Source organism: Rhinolophus ferrumequinum, chromosome X (assembly GCF_004115265.2).
Source record: "Rhinolophus ferrumequinum isolate MPI-CBG mRhiFer1 chromosome X, mRhiFer1_v1.p, whole genome shotgun sequence".
Taxonomy (NCBI): Eukaryota; Metazoa; Chordata; class Mammalia; order Chiroptera; family Rhinolophidae; genus Rhinolophus; species Rhinolophus ferrumequinum.
Genome location: NC_046284.1, coordinates 118,100,192 through 118,126,767, shown reverse-complemented (window position 1 = coordinate 118,126,767; position 26,576 = coordinate 118,100,192). Strand labels below are relative to the sequence as shown.

Sequence of the window (26,576 nt, the reverse complement as noted above, 5' to 3'; positions counted from 1 at the left end):
GTTACACTGGTGTGACTATTAATAGCACCCCTTTTCACATTCCAAAGTGTCCCAATTTGACAATAAATTATACAAATACCCTAAGTAAAAATGCCCTAAGTAGAGGGCACTCGTGTGTCTGACGCTGAATCAATTTGCACAACAGATAGTTCCTACCAGCATCAATAAGAGAACATTTGCTCATTGGGGTTATCTGTTCATTTATTCAATGTGAATTTAACTTAAAAGGGTAATTTGTTTCAACTTTTTGACTGTCAGTGCAGAATATAGCCAGTTAGACATATGGACTGTAAATGAGATAGTATTTTTTTTTGCAGTTCTTTTTTCTTTTCTTCATCTGCACAGAGATCAGGATATAGAGCAGATACCAGAAAGATTCCTACAGCTTCATGGTAACCGCCATCTCTAAAGTCTGTAGAGTGCACAAAGGTCCCCAATGACTTGGCAATGAGGATTATGTAGATTTTCTAGGATTCTCCAGGAAGGGGATTGAGATGAGGTTTCTTCCCCAGCTTTCTTCTAAGAATTAGAGTTTAAGGCTCACAGAGTTAAATGACTTGTTTGTCTGAAATCAATGGAGATTTGGGGAAGGGACGGCCCTCTCCATGGTCTTCAGATCACACCTCAGTTGGGCAGCATCATTTCTCAGCACAACGTGAATCACATGAATGGCTGGCACCAGATAAAAGCCACAACCATTCAGCATTGTTACCATCACAAGCAAATCACGATTTGTTACCAAAAGTCCACTAGTAACCATGGACTATGAAATCCAAATTTGGGTCAGGCCAAATTTAACAATACCTTCATTCAACCAAATATGTTACAGAAATTTTTAAGCCATTATCAATTTGATAAAAATATTTGCATAATTTCACTGGGTGCAAAGTGATTAAAAGGCTCTATGATATCCAAGTTGAACTACCTTCTAATAAAAATGTGGCTTCAAGGGAGTGACTTATTTATAAACCTATACGTTTTAAATTTAAGAAGAAAAACTTGACCACGAGGGAAAAATAATCTATTAACCAAGAGGCAATTAATAGCAAGATAGAGATTTTTTTTTTTTTAAGAAGAAGAGCCATTTTGAAGATCCTTGTTGCATAGCATTCATTATTCAGCACATCACATCATGGGTTTTATCACGTGCTGTGCTGGCAGCAGACCTCAAACAGAAGAACTGAAATGGTCACGCTGATGTTGAGGGCAGGAAATTCCATTAAAATCTGGCAAAAGGCAATGATGATAATATTCGACACAAAATCCTGCCATTGTCCAACACTGCTGGGACCACTTCAATTAATTTTAATAATTCCTAAATGTTACAAAATATTTTATTCTAATTTTTTCTTTCACTTTCCTTCCATCTGGATTATTCCTCTAACGTATGGAAGCAGAAATCATTAGCCTAATTATTTGAATTCCTACTTGAGAGACAAGCCTATTACACTAATAGAAAACAAAGACAAAATGAACATTCGCTAAGTAGAGCTTTAACTTAAGTGTCTCCGTGTGAAAAGCTCAAAAAGTCACTTCACTGAGTTTAAGTTTCTGTTTCCCAAGTTCTTCCCCAACGTAATTAAATTTTTTCTGTAATTGCTTTTACCCTTTCCTCTGTAATAAATACAGATTTTTATTATGCTTTTATTGGTTTTTTTAAAACTTCCTAATTACCAGTGGCTGGGTGGCTTAAATTAAAATGATTCTTTTGGGACTCTTGAAATTCGTTTTTTAGTAGTTCCATCTATGTTTAAGTAATAAATAGTGATGAATTTATCCTTACAGAGAAAGAAAAATGAGAAAGAACATTCAATAATACAAATGGGTTGTTTTTCTGTTGAAACAGTATGGTCAGAGCTAAAAGAATGACAATTCTCAATGAAATCAGGAGAAATCCTATTTTTAATTCCCTTAAGGAAGCAAACCTAAGGATTAGGCAGAGAGAGACAACTAATAGCACAAGTTTGCCATACATACAATGGTGGGACACGTTTTGGAAGCAAAATACAAGCAAGTATCACCAGAAGAAACAACAGTGGGAAGAAGAGGCCATTCTCAGGCATTTGCTATCTAGAACTACGCACTCCGATGCAAAATAAATTCTGAATACTGTTTACAGTTGAACTAAAGAAAACGGTAAAGTCAAAAAAAAGCAAACGTAGCACTGGAAGTTGTAGACAGAAGCAATGCAAATCTGCCAGAACTAAATCTTTGAAGGCTGTTTGCAAGTTGACATACATCAAAAACTGAAGCTTAAAATAATATTCAGGTTTTGTGTGTAAACAACCAAATTGCAGGCATTTAGATGAGCTGTCTACATGACCACACAATTAATTTGACTAAACTGTGCAGACATTTTTAGTGATTGTTGTCATCTAAAATTCATCTTATACCCTCCAATAAAATCCTCACTTGTTTTTAGTTGCCACAGTAATTCTACCTGGTATCTGTCTAGAGAACAAGGGGTCAGATGGCATACAGAGAAAACAGGGCCAAATTACTACACTAAATTCAGGTTTTAATCCCCAACCCAAAAGAAGAAAATATTAATTTCCAGCAGACGAAAGAAAAATCATATGTAGCCCCACACTAGTAATACAAAGATTTAAATTTTTTAATTTAAAATTTTATTAGCTAGTAAGAGAGACTAAAGTACTAATTTCGTTTACTAGAATAAATAAGATCTAATGGATAACGAATACTATTTTTAGACAAATGTTAGGCTACAGAGAAATGCCATACTTGTAAGTGGGGAAGTTTATAATTTAGCTAATCTGAAAATTGGAGGTTTCAGGAAGCATAAATTGACAGTCTCATCTGAAAGGATTTCTGCTTGCCAAAAATTGGGAATGATAGGTAATCCAGAGTCTAAGAAATGTGAAAGGGTAGAAGAATGACAAGACGGCAGGAGTGGAAGTGCGCAGGAACATAAGGATGAAACAAACAAACAAAAGGGACACTGGGTCGATTATGAAAAGAGCAAAATTGTTTTTTAAGTATTCTTTCTGGATTAGACAACTCTATGATGCAGTGGCTTAGTAATACATTTTCAAAGAAATTTATTTTGTTATATAATTTAGAGTGTGAGTGTGTGTGTGTGTGTGTGTGTGTGTGTGTGAGAGAGAGAGAGAGAGAGAGAGAGAGAGAGAGAGAGAGAGAGAGAGAATATGAGAGACAGGAGGAGAGATATTGAGAGACATCATCCAATGTGCTTCATCATCAACTCCCAGGCCCCAGGCCCCTGGCCTGAACCATTGAGTTTTAAAAGTATGAGAACCATCCTTAACATTTTGAAAGCCTCCTTATAAGCTTAGGCCAATTTTTATTCAAATTATAAGTGATTTTTAGCAAGTAAGAAGGTCATCCTACAGGTGTGATTTTATGCCAGAAAAAAGTACATATTTGGACGACCGCTGATGGTACCAGAGGAATGAATCCTGTCTCCACTATTTTATTCAACATGTTCTCTTATGGCAACATTTTGAATAAGATTCTAATTCCATTGCTTTAAAATCTAATAAAATGTAAAGGAGACATAAGAGCCATGCCCTGGGTAAGTGAACATGAATATTCCACTCTAATCCATCCTCACTGTTCCCGCATCAAGCTAAACTTGTTGGTTCCACATCCATTGCTCAAGAAAACATAAACTTGGCATGGCATCATCTTCTAGGGTTGTGTCTGTATTTAGCTTCCCTGCTGAACATAACAACAACAAAAAAAAACCCAAATACTAATCTTTTCATTGAATTGAAGAAGGAAAATTCTCCTAAACTAGAATTGGGAGTTCATCCTAACTCTACTTTCATTTACTTTCCAAAAGTCATGGTGATTTTCAAATTGAATGCATAAATGCACAACTAGTGAAGAACAGAGCTGCCCTCCCCCTAAGGAGCCTTCTATTGTAACGTCTGCATTGGGGCAGACAAAGATACATCAGGAAAATAAGAGGTTTGCTCAGCTGCAGAAGAAGCTAGGGTTCTGGTTTTGCTGCTCTATCCTATGCCTGGGACCCCAGTCAGAATCTCACACATGCAGTGATTGCTTCTTCCTTGGAACTGTTGTTTAGGCTGTTTCTCTCTTAGAGATGTTATTCATCTTTCTTCCCTAGCCTCAAATGCTTGGAAGAGTCTCCACTTCATATGTTGACATTCTACCTACCTCCACAGCCAGTTCAAGTCCCCACCCCCTCACTTTTGAGGTCTTCTTTGATAACTCCCAAGCATCCCAAATTCTCCCTTCTCTCAATTTAGATGGAATTATCAGACATCCCAACACAGTCTTCCCCCAGTGTAATACTTCTATGTTATTCTCTAATTTTTGCTGTGTATTACCTAACTAAAATGGTCATCTGTATGAAAGTTGGGCAGTTTTACATCAGAAGATTTGAATGGTGACAGGAGCACGGATGGTTGACAAATACTTGCTGGTAGATGGACTGATGGATCAATTCTTTTCCTGGCTGGCAAGTGGGAGAAAGTGTAGGGAGAAGACTTGTTCTTAGGACAAGCGGTCACCTAATTATCTGATTTCACAAAGGATCAAAGAATAAGAATCACGTTCTGCCATGAGGAAAGCATAGGCCACATCAGTATGGCCTCTTGCGTTGACATTCACCACATCCTTCAAATCGGGCAGCCTCCCTGAATTCACAGTGACAAGAACTTGCCAATCTGTACTCAAAGGGAGAGCGCAGAGTAAAATCTATTCCCTCACATGGAAGAAGGGGACTTCTGTGGTTCCAAGAAGATTGCCCAGACAGGAGAAAACTCTTTCCAAAGCCACTTATCTTGTTCTTCAGCAACAACACGTAGCCTGGGACACGGCATACCGACCCATACGGCAAGTACCTCAGAGAAGGAGGAGAACCTTTTAGTTTTGAAATGCTCAACAGTCACTTTCAGCCTAAAGTAGGTCATAGCATGTGTGACTTCTTGGTAAAGTCACAGATGATGCAATAAGTTCGGGCACACAGACATTGAAAAACTTCCGAGAAAAATAAAAATTGAAAAAGCATGCATTTAAATTATGTGAATAAACTGATATGTACATTATAAACATTTCTACAACCTGTCTTTGGAGCATTTCAGGAAAACCTGCATTCTACATGCTTGAATAGACTCCATAGTTTTAAAAAGGCAATATTCTCCTCATTCAAGTACTTATAGATAAAAAAATTTGAACAGCCCACAGGGAGGAAAGCCTAGAAACTGCTTAAGCAAATTCTAAGCATGCACACGTGGTTTCTGCTCAGCTGCAGGTAATTATCAATCATATCATTTTGGCAAAAGCTTGACAACATCACTTGCTTTCTCCTCTTTTTTTCTTATTATGTCTTTCTCCCTACAGAAAAATACCATTAAAAAAACTAACTAACATCCGGACCTTCTCTACATTGCTTGACAGACCAATAAATAGTTTTACTCATTTTCAGTCCACAGGAACAGAACCATTTCATCTTTTTCAATTAACCATGTATCCACTGCAATACCAAATATACGCAATATACCACATATTCAACATTAATTGAAAGATTTCATTTTTTTTATATATGTAGTACATTTTGGAAACAAGCAGCAGAATTTACACACAGCTCAAAATACTCATCTCAAGATGCCGTGCACGTATGCCAACTTTGGCTCTGCCACTTGGAAACATCTGTAGAGCTACTTTTTGGAAAATCTTGAGATATTTACTCATAGCATGCCTTATAGTCACACCTTGCTTAGACCAAAGCGTTATATTCCCTGTAAAATCAATTATCCAATTTGCCAAATGAGCCTAAGCTATGAATTTGTTTAAACCTCAGTGTACCCAAAAATTCTACTCCTAGGTATCTACCCAAGAGGATTGAAAACAAATGTCCACACAAAGTCTTGTACATGAATGTTCACAGCAGCATGACTCACAACCATCCCAAAGTGGAAATAACTCAAATGTCTATCCGCTGAGCAGGGGATAAAGAAGATGCGCCATTCAACCATACAACGGAACATGACTCAGCTACAAAAAGAAATGAAGTATTGATCCAACTACAGCGTGGACGAACCTTGAAAAAATTTCACTCAGTGAAAGAAGCCAGAGACAAAATACTACATGTTGTATAATTGCATTTATATAAAAAATCCAAAATAGGCAAATTCAAGGAGACAGAAAGAGATGGCAGTTTAGTGGTTGCCAGGAGCTGGGGGCGAGGAGGAATGAGGTGTGACTGCTTAATGGGTATTGGATTTCTTCTTGGGGTGATGGAAATGCTTTAAAATGAATGGTTGCTCAACTCTGTGCCTAGAAAACATTGAATTCTACACTTCAAATGGGTGAACTGCACAGCGTGTGAATTAAACTCAAAGCTTTTTTAAAACAATTACAGGGAATAATGGCTATAGCTGAAATCGAATTAATATTCAGTTCTCCTGTTGCACTTCCCTACTTTTGTTTCTGTGAAGAGCACAATTGAGAGTTTTGAGAAAGTACTGGGGAAGAAAAGAGGTTTTCATAGCCAGCGCCCCACCCACAGGCCCACCATCCAGCTGTCCACCCAACAACAGTCAAACAGAACAGTCCACACTGTAGAGTTCCTTCTCCCGCATGATTCCAGTCTCCCAAATTTAGGCGCTAGCATGAAGATGTCTCCTCCTCTATGTTCTTTCTTCTTGGCAGGCAGCTATTATGAAAAATAAGTATAAAAACTCTGAAAGTTTGATTAAAAAGCATAGGTTCCCATTCAAAAATAGCGTATTTAGCGTTTTACACACACACACACACACACACACACACACACACACACACACACAAATTCTACACAAGTTTACCCCCCAGAGGGCTATGATTTACAATTCTTGCTATTTGGGGGAAAAAAATGTTAGCAACTTCCTCACAGACAGAAGTACCCACTCCCTCTTCTATGCTCACAACACACTTCAATTTTTTACAACTATTGTTTAACTTGCACAAGTGATACATGCTTACTTCAGAAGAACTGAAAATACAAAAATGCAAAACGAATATTGAAATTCATCCAGAGATATTATAATTTAATATTTTGATGTATTTCCTCCTGATTATCTTTTTATACACACTTCAAAATTCCAAGAAATTTTATATATAAAATAGCTGTAGATTGATCAGGGAAGGGAATTGTCCCCCTGCAATGTGGCAGAACTTTCCATTAACAGACGGAGTCTATTCCCCCCTCTTTTGAATCTGGACTGGCCTGTGACTTGACCAACAGAAGAGAGCAGAAGTGATGGTGTGCAGTTTCCAGGTCACTCCTCAAGACACTTTGGAGCACCTTCTCCCTCTCTTAGAACCACGCCTCCACCATGAGTACAAGCCTGAGCTAGCCTGAAGCGATAGTTGAAACCAAGACACAATATTACCCAAGTGAACAAAATTGTTGAGAAAACCCATTTCTTCCATTTGTCTACAATTATTTTTGACAAACACGAATATTTGATTTAATCTACAAATTTGTACCATGAAGACACATTATGAACATCTGTTTTAGAACCAGTTTTAAAAGAAACATTATGTTAGACTTACCTTCTAAAAGATACTTAATTAGTAAATATCATAGGAAACAATGACATCAACTTTTGTCAACCAAGAGAAAGATTTTATGTTCAAATCAAGTTCAAAGGTAACAAGATCAGTCTATTCAAAGAATGCAGTAGAAATAAGGTATATTTAGCTTCTCTTTGCAAAGTACCTCCCAAATCCATACTTAGTTCTCTAGAGATATTAACGTAACTGCTGAGGATGCTTGCCAATGGTACTTTTTCCAATGGTATTTATTATAAAACAACCTTGGCAAGTGAAAGAAAACAGCACACACTGCTAATATTTTGGTAGAATTATGTGTTTATTCTAGCACAGTTAACAAGAGAGAAGTAAGCAGCGAATGAGCACATAGGAATGCTGCTGATATAAATGAATATTTACGCAAAGCCCAGCTCTTCCTCCCCCCTCTGATAGGGGAATGACAAAGAACATTTTGATCTTAGATTTCTCCCAGTCTCACACACCAACAAATGCAGCACCCAAAGAAATGCTTGTTGATGGCCCGGGGTGGCAATAAAAGCAGACACAGCAGTACCTACGAGAGGGCTTCTCATGTGATGGAGAAGAAGGGTGGACAAATCCAAATTACTGAGCAAGAATACGGCTGAAGGCCAGTCAAGTCAATTGGTTGTTAGTGAGATCACCGTTATGAGGTGATCAATATCGCATCTGCCCAACAAGCATATAACCATGCCTCCACGCAGACAGAAAAGGAAGCTAGGACTCATCGTGTGAAAAGTATCACCATTAAAAGACACATTATATTTTACTAATGTAGATAAACGGTGACACTTGGCATTCAAATGATATCGCATGTATTCTTCCCATTACTCCATTCTAATCAGGAGAAAACATCAGACAAACCCAAACTGAGGAACATTCTACAAAGTAGAAAGGTCATGAAAGACAAAGAAAGACTAATGGTAGGGAGACTAAGAAGCCATGCTAACTAAACATAATGTGGATTCCTGGAACTGACAAAGAACATTAGTGGAAAAACTGGTGACTCCAAGTAAATTCTGTATTTCAGTTAAAGGTACTGCATGTAAAGGTATCACTAAGATTACCTTGTTAACAAATGCGTTACCAAGGTTTGTTTCTTAGTTTTCATAAAGTACCATGGTCATATAAGATACGGACACATTAGGGGAAGCTGGGTGCAGGGTATATGGGGACCCACTGTATTATCTGTGCTACTCTTCTGTAAATCTAAAATTACTGCAAAATACAAATTTAACAAGTTATTGTACATTTTTTGGTTGTCCTGTTCTTTGGATCTCAATGGCTGGTTGGGCACGAGATTACCTCACATGCAAAACAATTTTTTCACGGAGTTTTAAAAGCTTATATTTTCATAAAACTCATTTTCCCACATTGCTCTAATTATATACGGTAATGAACTAACCATTGATTTTTTTCTAAAGCAAAATGTTATTATGAAGTTAAAAGTTGTGTGTATAAATATATAGACAAATTTCACTAATAGACTGTGATCTAAAACACTGCAAGAAATCTTTCCAAATAAAAGAAAGAAAATTAACCTTTCTGCATTGTAAAAATATTACACAGAAACATTTAATTAATGACTTAGAGAGAATGTTTGTAGATATACTACAGTAATTTTCTTCTTGACCATTCAACTTTCTTATGCAATGAACTTTTTAAAAAAAAATAGCATTACTTTTTTAGAACGGTTTTAGACTTAAATAAATGTTTACAGAAGCTACATCTGCCATAACTGTATGTAAATTAGAAATGACACCTTATGAGGAGAGTCAAACATAGCAGGATTTGAAACACTCCCCATAAGAGGGATATTTCTAGATGAGGAAAGGCAAACAAGACAATCACGATCCACTGCCTCTTCTGCATCTAGCTCCCCCAGTGAGAACCAAAACTCAGAATAATATTGCAAAGAGAAATGAACTATTTCACCTTTTTTGTAAACTTGTAACTCTGAATAACTTATTTGAACTAAAGGAACCCCGAACAAGAACGTAAATACTGGATCATTTCCATAACACTTGACCAATCTTTAACAGTGTGCTCTCAGTTATATGAGAAAAAGTAATCTATTTACAATTTAATCAGAAATGAAGAGATTAAAACACTGCCATTACAACAGAACAACAATAGAGTTGCTGAGTTCATGACTCAGAACTCCTGAAGTCAGTCTGGGACTCGTGTCACACTTCTTGTCCTTCAATTCTGCTTACCATCTCCAGCTTGCCTTTCACATTTATTTTCTTGGCATTTTGACAAACATTCTAACAACGCCAGTTTTTCACAAGGTATAAACATTAGAATCCAGATTCAACATGCGTGTTTGGGGGCTTACGGAAAGACCCAGAGCAACACTCTGTGATGTAATATGAAAACCGCACCTGTCTTTCAGCTCTCTTATAAATCATGAAAGGAAGAAATCTGATGCATGGGATGGGCGCTGAGAACCTGGAGACAGAGAGTTCTAATTTTGGATTTCTATAAGTAGTTTGCAAGATACCTTCAGGTCAATAGTTGCAACTATTCTTCAATTCTAGTTTCATATATTCATAATTCTTGTCCGCCAAAGAGAAAAAACTGACAAAACTTTGTATTAACACTCAAGAAGAAAGCTAAGGCAACTGGTACTTCTTTACTGACAATGATAACACAATATTGGTGATCATATAACGGGAGTGGCAGAATTTGTTTGTAGCATGATGAAAGTACCAGGGAGGCTAGTTTTTAACACAATTCCAGTTAGGATTTCCATGTCCATTATCATCTAAAAGTAGAACTGTGAAGGTCTCCATTTGAAGGGGCATAGACTGGGGATTGTGGCCTGGATTTAAGTATCACATGGACGTCTGGACTAGATAGAAGACTTTTAAGGACTTTCCCCTCCTAATATTCTGTTTTGTTCATAGAATGCTGAAGTCACTCTAGAAATGTTCATGGGAGTTACAGTTAGATTTTGAGCAAAAAGAAGCATCTGTAGACGGTATCGTCTCAATTTAGTGATGCTACCTTCTTAACTTGGAAAGATGTGAACAGAGGAGCCATGACAAACAGTCAGCTTCCTGTCACATGATAGTAGCAGCACAAGGAAGTGATAAGAACACGAGACTTGAAGTGGGAGAGCACGTTGCCATTTACCGGCTAGAGAATCAGGGCTGGGCCGGGAGCTATCCAGCTTCCAACATTCTAAGGAGCCTACAAACAAAAGTCTGATGCACTGAAGTTACTAGGACTAGTGTGTGGAACTGAAGGCCTGGGAGCATGTCTTGGGTTCCACCAAACCCACAGCGTCTGGCCGATGCCTGTGTTCTAAGTCACCAGGCCAAAACACCTGCGGTGACAGCTTGCTGTTGCTCCAAAGCCTATCATGAAAAGCATACCTTATTAACGGATTGCAAAAGAAATTTCCAATCGCCTTCTGCTGTTGTCTAACTCGGCTGGGTCTACTCCTTCACTTGTGGATCACCTAAGCCCTCTTCAACTGCCATGGTGGAAAGACCAAGGTTCCTGCCACACACAGGTGTGGAACAAATATATTTTATTACTAAAGTAATACTTTAATCCAAGTCCTCCCATTGTTGCCTGCTGGCTGTGTGACCTGGGCAAGTCGTCCATTTTATTTAGCCTTGCTCTCCTTAGCATCTGTTAGTACTTCCTATGTGCTGAGTACTTTCCAAGTACAGTCACACGCCACTTAACCATGGAAATACGTTCTGAGAAATGTGTTGTTAGGAGATTTTTGTCATTGTGCAAACATCATAGAGGCGCTTACACAAACCTAGATGGTACAGTCTACTACACATCTAGGCAGTGTGGTGTAGCCTTTTGCTCTTAGACTACAAATCTGTATAGCATGCTACTGAATATTGTAGGTAATTGTAACACAATGGTATTTGTGTATCTAGCACATCTAAACGTTACAACATTATGATGGCTACCACGTCACTAGGTGATAGGAAGTTTTCAGCCCCATCATAATCTTATGGGACCACCATTGTACACGTATACACGGTTCATCTTGACAGAAACATTGCTATGTGGCGCATCACTATAATTAAGTCGTGAGATCGTCACATAAAAATCTTTGAGGCAGACACTTTATCTCCATTTGACAGATGAGGAAACTGAGGCATAAATATGCTTTGCAATTTCTTCAAAGAGCAGAGCTGGGGTTTGAACCCAAGCAGTGGTTCAGAGTCCCGCTCTAACCCATTCACTTCATTTCCTCTCCAACTAAGTCTGGCTCCCTCTTCATTGGAGTATCAGTGTCCTCATCTACAAAATGAAAGTTGATACTATCACCCTGCAGAGATGTAATAACAAAAGACTGGTGAGCTTTCTACAAATACTAATTGTTATTTCACTAATCATTATTACCATTACCCATGAACTGAAATAAGGGAGCAAGAAATCAATCAGAAGTTCCAAGATGAGCAGAATGATACTTTGCTCAAATGCCAGAAAACCTAGTGGCCCGTTCCAAGATTGCCCTGGACCACATTATGAGCTGTAGCCAGGTCTTGTTATACTAACCCCGAAACAAGGCTGCTATTGTCTCCTAAGGTTTCCCTTTCCCCGTCTCCATCCACGTTTGGTTCTCAGAGTACGAGCTTGCCTGTTTCTCAACCCCTGAGAGATGAAGTTATTGGCAGTGCAAGCTGAGGATTTATCTGATGCTTATTCACACTGCAGCTCCTGGAAGTGGTATTAGTTCACCTGTTTCCATGAGCTGTCCAGGTACACCAAAACAAAAACATGTTATTTTCCTTGATCCTTGGGCTACCCAACTCAATTCATTTCCAATTTCTCCAAAGACATGGATGTTCTAAGCTCAGCCTTCTCCTCTTGGGTCACTTAGCACATCACTTAATAGGTGGGTTTCTCAAGTTGCTTTTAATTTTAATGGCTCCCGAAAATCTTTGGCCATTTAACAGCTTTGTTATGATATGGCCAGGCAATGTCAAGGCTGTAAGTAGTTTTTAAAGTCTTTGCCTATTCTAAAAAACAATCTTTTTAATAACTGCTTTGCGCTTGCTTCCAAAGTGTAATAAGCAGGACCAGAATTTCCATGGTAAGCAATCTCAGGGAATCTTGGGCTGGCTGCTGATTCCTCCATCGAATCTGCCAGAGCAGTTACAACCTCCCCTGTCACATGTTTAAAAACAGCATTTAATACACATTCGGCCTGGGCTTACTACAGAACTCTGCTCCTCGATATTTATGTCTATGTTTCATTGAAAAGACGGTGTAGCAACAATATTGGTATATTTCCTAAAAATCATAAACACAATTCCTTAGTTGATATTAAAATTCACGTTCCATAAAATTCACCCTTTTAAAGTGTACTTGTCAGCAATTTGTAGCATATTCACAGAGTGGTGCATCCATCACCACTGTCTAATTCCAGAACCTTCCATCACCCCGAAAGGAAACCTGTGCCCAACTGCAGTCACTCCCCATCCTCCCCTCCCCCCAGCCCCTGGCAGCCACTCGTCTACTTTCTGTCTCTATGGATTTGCCCATTGTGGACATTTCTGATAAATGGAATCATACAATATGTGGACCTTTGTAGCCGGCTTCTTTCACTGAACTTAATGTTTTCAAGGTTTATGCATGTTGTAGCATGTGTCAGTGCTTCATTCCTTTTTAGTGCTGAATAATCTTGCATTGTACAGATAAACCACATTTTTCACCCATTCGTCTGTTGGTGGGCATTTGGTTGGTTCCACCATTTTGTCTATTATGAATCATGCTGCTATGAACCTTCATGTACAAGTTTTCGTGTGGATATGTTTTCACTTCTCTTGGGTATATGCCTAGAGGTGGAATTGCTGGGTCATATGGTAACTGTATGTTTAACTTTTTGAGAAACTGCCAAACTGTTTTACATTTTACATTCTCACCAGCAGTTTATGAGAGTTTCAATTTCTCCTTGCCAACACTTCTCATTATCTTTTTTCCTTATAGCCATCCTACTGGGTATGAAGTGGTATCTCATTGTGGGTTTGATTTGCATTTCCCAATAGCTAATGAAAACAACATTCTTTACCAGATAACAAAATAACAAATTTCACTTCTTCACACATTACATTCTACTTTTTTTTGCCATATTGTAACATAGTTGCAATTACAGTCTCTCTGTCTTTATCATAAGCGACGTCTCAGAGAGGATGCAGTAAACTGCAGAACAAGATGTGAAGCCCCAAAGGTGTGTCTCTGGGACTTGGAGAACCGTTGTCAGAACACAGATTCCCTTAGTCGTTGACTGAATTATGATATGAAACACACTTTCCCTTCTGAGGACACCAGACTAGAAGAATCAGAATTCCACTGTGGAAAAATGAGCTCACATTTCTGCAAATCCTGAATGTGTCATGACATGTACCATAGTCAAGCCTTATTTATTTGAAGGTGGCATCTGGTTGAACCATAAAGTAGAAATGGAACTTTATCAGATAAATATGGGACCAGGTGATCAAAAGCAGAGTAAGAAGGAAAGAAAAAAATCTCTACAGGGAACTTTTCCATAAAATCATAAAATCTGTATTATGAAGCTCAAGGCCCAGACAGATTTATTGTTTGCCATCTCCCCACTCCCATACTCCAATCCAGTTGGATTTCTCTAAATTCTTGAAGCATATAGTACGTAGTCCCCTCTTATCTGTGGTGGATACATTCCAAGACCCCCCCGCAGTGGATGCCGGAAACCACAGAGAGTACCAAGCCCTATATACACTGTTTTTCCTATAATATTATACATACCTATGATAAAGTTTAATTTATACATTAGGCACAGTAGAAGAATAACGACAATAATGAGTAATAAAATAGAACTATATAACAACATACTGTAATAAATCTTAGGTGAATCTGGCCTCTCTATCTCTCAGCAAACTAGCATGAATTTATTTTTTCTTCTTCACAACTTCACAGATAGAGGATTCGTTCTTACCACAAATCTTAGCAACCTCAGCATATGATGTTTTTTCTTTCCTAATTAAGTGGAGAACATCCACCTTTTCATTTCAAAGAAGCACTTTCGGCTTCACTTTGGCCTATCTGAGTTGCCAGCATCACCACTCTTGTGCTTTGGGGCCATTATGAAGTAAAGAAGGTGGCTTGAACACAAGCACTGCCATACCTGGACAGTCATTCTGATAACAGAGACGGCTACTAAGTGACTAAGGGGGTTGGGGGGAGTGTGTACAGCGCAGAGACGCTGGGCACAGGGATGGTTCACGCCCCGGGCAGGACGAAGCAGGATTTCATCACAATACTCAGAATGGCATGCAATTTAAAACTCATGAATTGTTTATTTCGGGAATTTTTCATTTAATGTTTTTGGACCGCGGTTGACTACAGGTAACTGAAACTGTGGAAAGTGACACCACAGCTGAGGGGGGATTACTGTACTATGTTCCCTCTTAACTACAGGTCATCCCTTCTAGCTGGAGTGCTACATCCCTTGTTTTTGTTAGGCAAAAAACTCCTCATGCACTGGTTTCAGTGGAGGCCTCCAGGACCTCCTTAGTCCTTGTACCAGTTTCCTATGGCCACTGGAACAAATTACCACAAACACCCTGACTTAAAACAACACATATATACTCTCTTACAGTTCTAGACATCAGAAGTGTCACTGGGCTAGGCTCATAGTCAGTAGAGCTGCATTCCTTCTGCACATTCTAGGGCAGAATCCATGTTCCTTGCGCTTTCCAGCTTCTAGAGGCTGTCCCATTTCTTGGCTGGTGACTCCTTCCTCCATTTTCAAAGCCAGCAGTGTAGCATTTTCAAAATCTACACCCCCTACCCCCACCTCTCTCTCTCTCTCTGCTTCTCTCTCCTTCCCTCCCTCCGTCCCTCCCTAATTCTGTCCTCATATCGCCTTCTCTGAACTCTGACCCTCCTGCCTCCCTCTTAGAAGCACCACTGTGATTACATGGCTTACCCAGATAATCCATGAGAATTTCACCATATTAAGACCCTTAACTTAATTACATGTGCCAAGTCCAGTTTGTCATGGAAGGGAGCATATCCACGGGCTCTGGGGATTAGGAAATGGACATTTCTGAGGGGGTCATTACTCTGTCTGCCAGAGTCCTCCTGTCATTCTGAACAACTGCAGGGATTTATTTATTTGAAAGCATTGCTTTCATAAAACAGTAAGCACCTTGTGGGGCCGTGCCTGATTGTTCACATACATCCCCGTGTCAAGGGCACAGCTGGCACTCAACAAATAGTTGATGACTGCCCAGCTGAGTGGCTACTTTGGCTTTGCTGGACCAGAGTCCCTGGGGGAAGGGGAGGAGGTTGGCTGAGATTACACTGGAAAAGGCTTTGAATTGATGGGCTAAGCAGTTTGGATTCCATTCTGTACACCCTGAGCCCCAGCAAAGGTTTTTGCTCAGGGAGTGAACATGATTACAATTATGTGTTTGGAATAGATGGCCCACAAGCCAGATGGAGAGGGAGAAACTTAAGGCAGGGTGACCAAGCAGGAGGCCACAGCAAATGAGGACCCAAACTCAGCAGTGGCAATGAGAAGGAACAGCTGGAGAGAGATGTCAGGACTTGGATACATTCCACTTCAAATTCTTTCTAGAATGGAGCAAATGAGAAGTAAACACAACAGGATTTGACAACTTATTGGAGAAGACAGGAGAAAGAAGAGGAAAACTGCAGACGTCTCCAGTCATGTCTGAGAAAACTAAGCAGGTGGGAAAATAGTGACACCGACCAGAAGGATACGGAAAATGAAATGTGCTCAGAGGAAGCGGGTGCTGAGTGTCCTGCTTCAAACCTGTAGACTGTGACGACTCCAGGGGGCATTGGGAGCAGATGTTGCAGAAAATCGGAAATGGATGTCAGGAGCTCACACAGGAGACCGCAGTCAGACACCAAGGTAGGAGAGCCCGGGAGAGGGCTGACGGCTGATGTCACAGAGTGAATGAGATCATCATGGGAGAATGATGGGAATGAAAAACGTAGAACCATAGGAATGGGTGGATAAAGTCCAGCCCAGAGACAAAAGAGCAGGCAGAGCCCTTAGAGATGGAAAAGTGGGCAGTAAGGAGGAAACCGAGACTCCTCTGGATATTGGGGGGAGGGGGAGGTGACAGGACAGTGCTGACAATTCTGCCCAGAAGTCCAGCCAGAGGACGTCTAAAGAGTGTTGAAGTATGGGCACCTTTGAGAGAATTGTTTCAGTTAAGTAATGGGAATAATTACTTAAGGTTTAAGTTTGTAAGGTTTAAGGTGTTCGTGGTCACTTCCCTTTTCCAGAAGTTTGGCAGATTATAGTGAGAGTCATAAAAGATTTCAGGGTGATTGTGCCCTGGCTTGCTGTGTGAGCTTAACCCTTGCAGTCCCTCCCTTTAACTGTAAAATAAGGAGGCTACAGCTAGATCCTACCCAAGATCCTTTCTAAATCTAAGATTTGTAATTTCCAACCCTCAAATCCAAAAATTCTGGTGAAAGCTCAACTCTAAGGCATGTGAGGAGAAGTCATCTTCACATTATTCTCTGTGTAAGTTAAAAATTACCTTAGAAACGAATTCTAGCAGAGAGATACTCCAAAAGAGAGGATATGAAAATTGAATAACTATTTTCATAATTCATAATTCTTATGGCATTATGCAGATTTCAGACATAATTCCCTATAAAGTGCCCTTTGTGAATTTCCTCTTTGAAGCTGTCTTACTCTAAGTACTTCCTCTTTGGTGACATGGGCGAGCCTCTATTTTTAATAGCAATATCCCTCTCTGCCCACGTTTTAAATTTTAATTTGTTTCCGTCATTATGTATTTACCATTCAATTTTCCCCTACACATACATTTAAACACCCCCTATTTTTTTTCCTATCCATGACACATTTTGAAAAGGCTTTTTTTCCTCCATTTCATAGGCTTGGTTGACATATATCAAAAGAGAAGAAAATGACCAAGAGTAAGGACAGAAGCAGGAGAGAAAATGGTACTGCAAAGCAAAACCTAGAATTCAGTTTCTTACACAAAGTAGCATATTCTACAGCTTTCTCAGCCTCAGCACTATTGACAATTTGCGCAGGACAGTTTGTTGAGAGGACCTGTCCTGCGCACTGTAAGACTATTGGCAGCATACTTTGCCTTTACCTACCAGGTGCCAGGTGCCAGTAGCATCCTCCCCGCCCAGCTCTGCAATCAAAAATTCCACCAGGTATTTCCAAATGTGCCAAGGGTGCCAACTTACCCCAGTTGAAAACCACTGGTCTATAGAGATCAACCTACCAGAAGTAGTTCAATCGTGCAAGGAAACAATTTGCTAAAATGGAAAAGTAAGAACTACAAAAGCATTATGTTTATATGCCAAGTCCCATTTGTTTGTTGGATCCTCGGCATGGTTTCCCCATGTCCCCCTCCTCTGAGTATCTATCCTCCCGCTTGTTTCCCTTTACTAACACATCCCCCCCACCCCCCAGCAGACACCAGAGTGAGCTCTCTAAAACACACATCTTATCATGTTACACCCTCATGCTTAAAAATCACCAATTTCCCCCATTCTCTACCACAGGGTTTCTCAGCTTCGGCACTCCTGACAGTGAGGACCAGATGACTCTTTGTTGTGGGGACTGTCCTGTACTGTACGTTGTACACTGTTTAGCAGCATCACTGAGGTCTAGCCACTAGATGCCAGTAGAACCTCCTGTGTAATAGGCAGAATAATGTGTCACCAAAGATAGCCACATCCTAATCTCTGGAACCTGTGCATCTGTTAAATTACATGGCAAAGGAACATTAAGGTTGCAGATGGAATTAAAGGTGGCTAATAACTGACCTTAAAAAGAGGAGATAATCCTGGATCATCTAAGTGAGCCCAATGTTATCACAAGAGTTCTTAAGAGAATCTGAGGGAGAAATGATGAAGAGGTCAAAGAGATGCTTTGAAGATGGAGGATGTGGGCCACTAGCAAAGCCAAAGAAAAAGATCCTAGAGCCTTAGAAGGAACAGACCCCTGCCTGCACCTTGATATTAGCCCAGTGAGACCCATTTCAGACTTCTGACCTCCAGAACTGTTAAGATAATAAAGCTGTATTGCTCCAAGCCACTAAATTTGGGGTAATTTGCTGCAGCAGCAATAGGAAACTAATACGTCCCCACACCCAGTTGTGACAACCAAAACTGTCTTCAGCCATTTCTAAACGTTCCCTGGGGCAAAAGTCACCTCCAGGCAGAGAACCACTGCTCTGCGAAACGTAGGCTCCGAATTCCTGCGGTGTGCACAGTGGTCTTTTCACAATTAATGCTACCCAACCTGTTGGACTAGTACCCAACAGAGCGAGGGACAGCCTGTGCTGTAGGCACACCAAAATTCTAACTCCAAAAACACTCTACATTGTTCACCTCTCTGCAGATTTGATGCCAAGAGGTGCCTTGAAGGGTTGGCAATGTGCTTTGGCCCTACTGCCATGTTTATCCGTTCCCATATTTAGTTATTATCTTCCAAAAACGTGTCTAATCCGCCTTCTTAGGTTAGTACGTGAAAAGTCAAGTGCTACATATATTAAACCTCAGATGTCCTAAACTCCTCCTCCAAACAAATCATTGCTCTTAAGCCCCTTGAAGTCCTCTTCGTTGGACACTCTGGCATCACCAACACCTCTGTGCCTTTGCAGGTCCACTCTTTTCTCTTTAATCAAGGAATCACTTCCTTTCTTCTTATACGTGGCAGTCATCGTTGAGATCAAGTTCAAGTGTTCTCGGCACAGTGAAGCCTTCCAAAGACTCCGCAGAGCATGGTGACCATCACCCCACCACCCGACCCCTGTCCCATACGGTGCTGTGATCCATCTGCACTGCACCTGTTGGCTGACTCACCCGTCCTCTTCATTAGACTCTGAGCTCTTTAAGGGCGAACACCATAATTGAGCCTCTGCTTTCCTGGTACCTAAAGAAATACTTGTGTTCAAGAAGAGCTTGTGGCATGAAAGAAGAAAAGAAATCATGGATAGAAAAAAAATCATTTTAAGTATGGGTTCTCGAAGCTGTGAAGCTCCAGATCAGCAATGAGCATAATCCCAGCTCTGACCCATGAGAACTAGGGGAACCCCAGGGCTGGAATGAGACTTTGCTCCCTTGTCTGTGATCAGAATGAGGGACACAGCTTGGCTGATAAGAACACAAGTTAAGAAGCATATACCAATTGTGCCACCACGTGCCATTTACCCTTTGTCTTCTCCCCTTTTCTACTCAACAGATACTCTACCCAGAATCAGATTTGCTTAAAGCAATCCTGAAATACATAGTGAAGAAATGTTAATAGAGGTCTACCTGACTTTGTCTAACACCTCTAGCTTTTAGGCCATCGAATGGCCTTTTGTGAGCTTCAAGTGAGCACAAGTGATAGAGCTGCAAGTATATATGAGAGTCTCGGGAGCAGGAGCCATGGTACAAATATTAAGTTTAAAAATCAGAGTATCTGCTGACACAACTAAGCGGAATGGATGTGATCCATCATTGGCTGACCTGAATGAAGGTGCAATCTCAGGTTTGCCTATGGATTCAATGGAAGAGAAACTGAAAAGTTGAACAAACCATAAGAGGCACATGGAGTCTGCAAGCATGACTCCAGAGGGATCCAATGGCTCTGGAACTGGACGAAGGCCCCAGGGAAACTTTATGCCAGCTGAAAGCACTTCTGTAGGCACTCGCTAGATAGCCAGCATGGGGTCCTACATTCAACTCATTGGTGCAGTGATCCTCAACTGGGGCAATTTTGACCCCTAGGGGACATTTGGCAGTGTCTGTAGACATTTTTCATTGGCTGGGCACGTGGTGGGGACATGCTGTTGGCATCGAGTGAGTAGAGGCCCAGGGTGCTGCTGAACATCCCAGAATGCATAGAACAGCTCCATCACAAAGAATCACTCGGCTACAACCGTCAATAAGGCAGAGGCTGAGAAACCTTGAGCCAGAGAAACCAGAAAAAGCACAAGACCAAATCTGTATGAACCAAACCTTCCCTCCAGGGCCCATAGTAACCTTGCAAGGTGCCCACTTGTTGCACTTCTGACATTATTAGGAAAGATTCTCTTTTAGGTCAAAGGACCCAGCTTGCTTGCCAGTGAGGACAAGCAGTGCTCAATACGTGAATTTCATTGATTTTGAAAGGGTTCCAGGGAGTTAAAACCTTTGAAAGGTAATCCAGGCCATCAAATTCCAGACCCAGGATATCTGGGCCTCTACTAAACAAAAGCAGCCTTGGAGCTTCATGCCAGGATTCCATCCAATCACTCCATGTCTGCCTCAAGAATAAAGGGATGACATACATACATACATACACACACACACACACACACACACACACACTTACACTCACATTTTATGAGAAAATTTTGTTTTTTTGCTAGATGGCTATGCACTTAGTTTTCACCATTGCAAAGAGGTGAAAGTCACCATAGGTAAGCTTGCAGATTATAAGATTTTAATGGATAAGAAGATAATTTCTAACCAGCTATGATCACATACAGTAGAACGCCTTTTGGTCTTAACAGTGACAAATGGCATCTATATACTATATTCTATGTATGGTTGCTAAGAACAACAGGGACATTCTCAATGATGCAAGTGGGTTTACACGCGAATGTCAGCGGCTATCTATTTCAAGAACTTGACTTGCTTTACATTTCCCTCTCTTTCTCTCAACTCCTACAGATTAAGCTGATACAGAGTGGGAATCCAGCCCCTTCTAGAGATCCAGAGAAATTCAACATTAGGATTTTTGACAGTTAGATCTTTCTAAGGCTGAATTCCCTGGGTTGGAGAAAATCTCTTGCTCTCTGACTTGACTTTGCTTTCCACTGTTTGTCTTCCTCAAGAAAGTACGCAGGACAGTCAGCATGTTTGTTAGTTTTTTTTAATCCATACTCCCCACCAATAGCAGCAGTTACTTTGACACAGTAACTAATGTTTCATTAATATATCATGCTAATATTTCTGATAAATTCTGCTGATTTTTCTAAGGCGACCTATTAAAAGCCAAAATCGCATAGTTATCTTATGTTAACAAAGTGAGGTATGATCTTAGATGCTATTTTCAACCTATTTTGCTTGGTTCTGTTTCCTTTATTTAGTCTAAATCTCCAGCGATTACATGGTATTTCATTTCATTTCTGTAATTCTAACTGTGCTTTAAAATATTTAATTACAACTGGTGGAATCTCCCTTCCCTCGTGGGAACAGATCCAAAGAAAATCTATAGAGTTTGTGGACTGAAAGAGATAGGACTTGATCATTTCTAAAACAACTGTTATTTATTCTCTAGAAGCATGCTGCTTTCCGAGTACCCATCAGGCACAGTTTCCCAGCAGCTCTGGTCTCCATTCTTCTTCACCAGACAGCAAACGTTTTAAAGGTACCAAATAGTTTCCTCTGAGTTCCCTATTTATTAATAATTCTAATTCTTAATTCACATATATTTTACTACTAGTTGTCCTTAGAATTTGTGCATATTTCTATGATTTTTCATAGCCTGAACCAGAGATTGTTTTGCCTATATTAGAGTAGTACTCTGTACCACAGATTTCTGAAATTAGACCTGTAGGGAGAAATATCAAAACTAGAGAATTCTAGTAGTTACTCCCCCCACCACCACCCAAACACAGAGACCTACACACGCATGCTGTCAACAACCCTCTCCAGAATGATGCTGCTGAATTCTCTGTAGAACCAGATGACAGACATATTTCAAAATATATTTCATCCAATCCTTAGAAACAGCTTAGAAATAGATCATTTGAGTTCCTCACAATATCAACTCTGGGTAAAGGGATGAAATGACCCTTTGAAATGGCTTGCAGCGCAAACAGGAAAGCAAAACACCATCTCTTCCTCCAGCTCCCACCACTCCTCCCAAGTGGAGCCAAGAAGTCCTGACAAGACACAGGCGGTCGGCCACTAGGGACGGCCTATTTCCAGGCACCATTCACCAGCCAAAGAGGAACAGCCGCAGCATGGAAACCCCTCAGTGGGTCCCCGGCTCTGTAAATGGAATTAAAGAACTGCCCAGGTGTCCATCCTTGGGCCATGAGGACGCGCAGCATCAGAGCCTACCTCGGATTTCCACACGACGTAGGGGTGGCCGTGGCTGTTGGGTGGAGACTGGAACTTTCTCTGCTGGAGCCACCTCCTGGGAGAAGTGAAGATGCCATTGGAGCCTCCCCCTGAGGAACAGAGGATGGCGCTGCGGCCACTGCTCGGCGCGGCCAGGACCGAAGGCAGGTCCCATGCCGTGCTCTTCTTGAAGCCACTGCGACCCGGGGGTAGCTCATAGTCAAAGTGGAAGTTGCCAGAAGGTGACTTCTCCTGCGGAGTGCTGGGCGTGGAGAAGGACGAGCAGAAGGCTCTAGGAGGCGGGAGGCGGTTGGCCCGGGGGTGTTGGCCCCGGGGAGAAGACGCCGAACGGGGACCAGCACCCTCGGCCGAGGGCAGTGGGGAGCAGAGATGGCTCCCCGTGGCCCCCCGAGAAACTCCCTCCGCACCCGCCTCGCCTCCGCAGCCGCCGATCAGGGCTGGGTCCAGGCTGCGGGTCTGGCGTAGCTTCCTCTTGGAGAAGCCCTTGGCTGAGGCCGCGCTGCCCGAGGCCGGGGAGGAGCAGGAGAAGACACTGTGAAGCAGGCTTTGAGCAGACATCTCAATGGGGCTATGCCCGAGGGCCACCCTCTTCCCGCTGGCAGAATGCTGGCGTGGAAAGGCAGGGGGCTTAGGCGAGGCTGCCAGGCGGGCCGGCCCGAGGCTCACCGAGGGCGAGGGCGGTGGAGGGCAGCGCTGGGCTCACGCACCACTAGCGCACTCCAAGTGCCCCGGCGGGGACAGAAGCAGGAGATCCATCACCAGCCTTCTAGGAAAAGGTCCTGCGGCCGCTAGAACCTTCCCCCAGAGCCGAAGTTGCGAAGGGGGTGAGGAAGAGGAGGAGGAAGGTCAGACGTTCGCTGGGTTCCCAGCTCCAACACACCAGCGCCACTCCCCCTTCCCAGCCGAGGCAGGAGACTCCTTGCTCCCGCTCACTGGCTCTGGACAGCTTCGAAGTCTCTAGCAAGCCCCTCCTCACGCCCGGAGGACAGTCGCGAGGGCTGGGGAGGAGGCCTCCTGGGCGTGCGCCCAGGGCGCGTCCGTCCTGCTCCCCGCAGTGAAGGGGACTTCCTCCCGGAGCCGGGGCTGCGTCCCGGGGGCCGACGTCGTGGTGTCCCGGCCCTTGTAGCTGCGCCGTCTGGCCTCCACTTGGCTGCTGCGCCCAATCCTCCAATTGGCTAGGCGCAAGGGTATCTCCAAGCTCAAGGTTCCCGCGGGGTGCCAGTCTTGCCACAAAGTGGGGACACGGAGTGCGCTACGCCCAGGGCCTCCCAAAGGCTGAGTGGCTAGTCTGGGAGAGAATTCCTGGCCACACTCAGGGAGCTAAGGAGAGAGCCCCAAGGCGGGTGCCCACACTCCACCCGAGAGGGACTCTTGATATTCGCAGCCCAGCTTTGGGCCCAGGGCAGGCACTGAGATGTCCCCCAACATTCACTCTAGAGGCAGCGGGAAGGGGGCAGCCAGCACCGGTAGGGCGAGAGGGAAGCCTGGTCTGGAGCTGGGGCGGAGCCAGGAGCAGGAGAAAGCAGAACGTGGAAGAGTTTTCCAGGCGCCCAACCTGGGAGCCGCTCCTGATACCGGGTCTCAGGGGGAGAAAGCAGTGAGGACGGAAGTGCGGACCTTCTCCCGGGTCTCCCCTCCCCCAGATCGAGGGGGGGGCGCCAGCTCCACTCACGTTTCTGGAAAGGAAAGGAAGTGTCAGATTGCACCCCACCCACTGGTGTCAGATGGGCAGCCCAGGATGGTTGCTCTGAAGTTGAAGTTAAATCTCCTGCCTTCCCCCCCACACCCCTGCTGGTTTTGTTTTTTTAAAGGAAGGATAGAGATTCCGTTCAAATGGGCTGGAGATGGGGACCTACTAAGACAAGTAAGGATCCTGCGTAAATGTACTAGAGGAAGAAGGGTGACTGAGGCCGGGCAGGGGGCAGGCGCCGGGCTGAGGAGATTGGCGCTCACAAAGCACTGGGTCTCCCGTTTGGCTCCCGGACGCCTCTGGGCGCAGCGCGCCACGGCCACATTCCTAGGAGGCTGGAAAATGCTGGCAATGTCAATGTCCCCTGCTAGAAAGGAGTCTGGAAGCAGCTTCTCCCGCAACTGTCCGACCCCTGGAATCTATAAAACACAGAGCCTCGCCTGCCTCTCGGAAGGCTTTTTGACATAACATTTAGGTTTTGCAACGCATCTTACAACGGTCTCAGCAGGGAAGCAGAGAGAGAACGTTGGAAATGCCAGCGTACTTTCTTTAACTGTGTTCTTGTGTCCCCTTTCACCACTTCGGGGCGAAGAGAATTTTGTACAAATGTAAAGGTGGCTTTCCTTTACTATTTCTTTTATTAAAGAAAAAGAAAAAAAAACTTAGAATGGGCTTATAAATACAGGTGTTTGACACAAACATTTGCTTTGTTGTGATATCAGAATCACAGAATTTGTCCAACTTTGATTTTGGAAGAGTTCTTTGATTCCCTATAAGATTTCAGGAGGAAATTAATTTCTTTGCCTTTTTAAAAAGCATTTGATGTTCCTAGATATTTGACTCTAGAAGGCCCGTGGTGAAATCTACTTAACGAAACAATTTGATGGCTCCACAAAGGGCTTTGTTGGGATCCCAGGATCTCTGCTGCACACGGTTTTGTAAATCCAGCGGGAAAGACTGCACCCAGGGAGTCCCTTCCGTGACTTTATGAGCTATCTGCTGCCTGCAGATCAAGTGAGATACACCTCTCCCACCACCCTCACTGCTGTCCATCTCTTCCAACCCTGAAATTGGTGTATCTTCAGGAGCTGACGGTTCCGTGTGCTGTGGAGAGGCACAGCATTTCAAATCGCTTACTTTCCTGCCTGACTATACACGCCAAATTACATTTGGGGGACTGTTGGTGTTTGCTTTCTTCTGTTCTCCAACAAATCACATTAGGAGTGAAAGAGGGTGAATCCTGCCTACCCTCTAGGTTAACAATACCTTGTAAGTTGTCACTAGGAATGAAAACACTGAATGTCTCTACCATTTGGATACCATTGCATGGAATTGGTTATGCCTCATTGAATTTTGGCATTTGTAGTAAATGGTTAACAAAGTCACACTTCATAGGACCACTTATGACTCAAGGTGGTTGAGCAAATGTAATTTAGGGTTCCTATACGTTCTATTCCTTTAAACCCGTATGGTGACCACGGGGTTGAAAATGCAACTCTGCCATAATTATGCAGGGCTAATAAGAATGGCCTCCAGGCACGAAGTCTTACATTCTTGGTCATGGATGTTGGAGAGCCAATGAGCAGAGGGACACTTCTAGTGGCACTTGGGACCTGGAGCAGACAACTCCAGTTAATTCATTATCTAGTTTCCAACAGGTCCTGACCCTCCATTAGCCTGGAGCTTGCCTCACTGTTGAAAACAATGAATAAATTGTTTTAAATATGCATAAAATTAAGCTCAGCCTCCTTTAAGAAAAAAACCCCAGTGTAAGTATATATGCTTGTAAAACACGGACATTGGGAGGGGGAAGGATGTAATGGCTCAGAAAGAAAGATTTTGTAAGAAAATTATTTGGGTTTTTTAATGGCATTTTTTAAAAACTATTTTCATTTCCAACCTGATTGCTATTAGGTTTATTTTGTCGTCATTGTGGCTTATGGAAAATTCATTCATACTTAGTCAGGGCATCCTAGTTTACTCTCGTTTGTTATATAATCCCTGTGCTTATATACACCCACTCCCATTGGCCTTTCTGATTGACTATCATTTTATGCCAAACTTAATTAAGGAAGATCTGGGTTTCATTCACCAATTTCAAAAATGGCTCGTGCTGTTACACTTATCTCCAGAATCCTTACAATTCATCAGTCTGCTTCAGAAGCAGTATAACTGGTAGTCTAGAAATAAATGTATGGAATATGCAGAGGGTGCCAAAAAT

At 42.2% G+C, this 26,576-nt stretch overlaps 1 protein-coding gene across 1 annotated transcript in view; it reads right to left on the bottom strand.

Annotated features, from left to right (window-relative positions):
* Positions 1–23,510, bottom strand: part of ARHGAP6 (Rho GTPase activating protein 6) — a 449,126-nt gene extending 425,616 nt beyond the window's left edge. The window contains exon 1 of the mRNA XM_033119089.1: positions 22,645–23,510. Coding sequence (XP_032974980.1) covers positions 22,645–23,223 — 579 coding nt within the window. The 5' untranslated portion in view covers positions 23,224–23,510. The remainder of the gene's footprint in view (positions 1–22,644) is intronic.
* Positions 23,511–26,576: the final 3,066 nt, after the last annotated feature.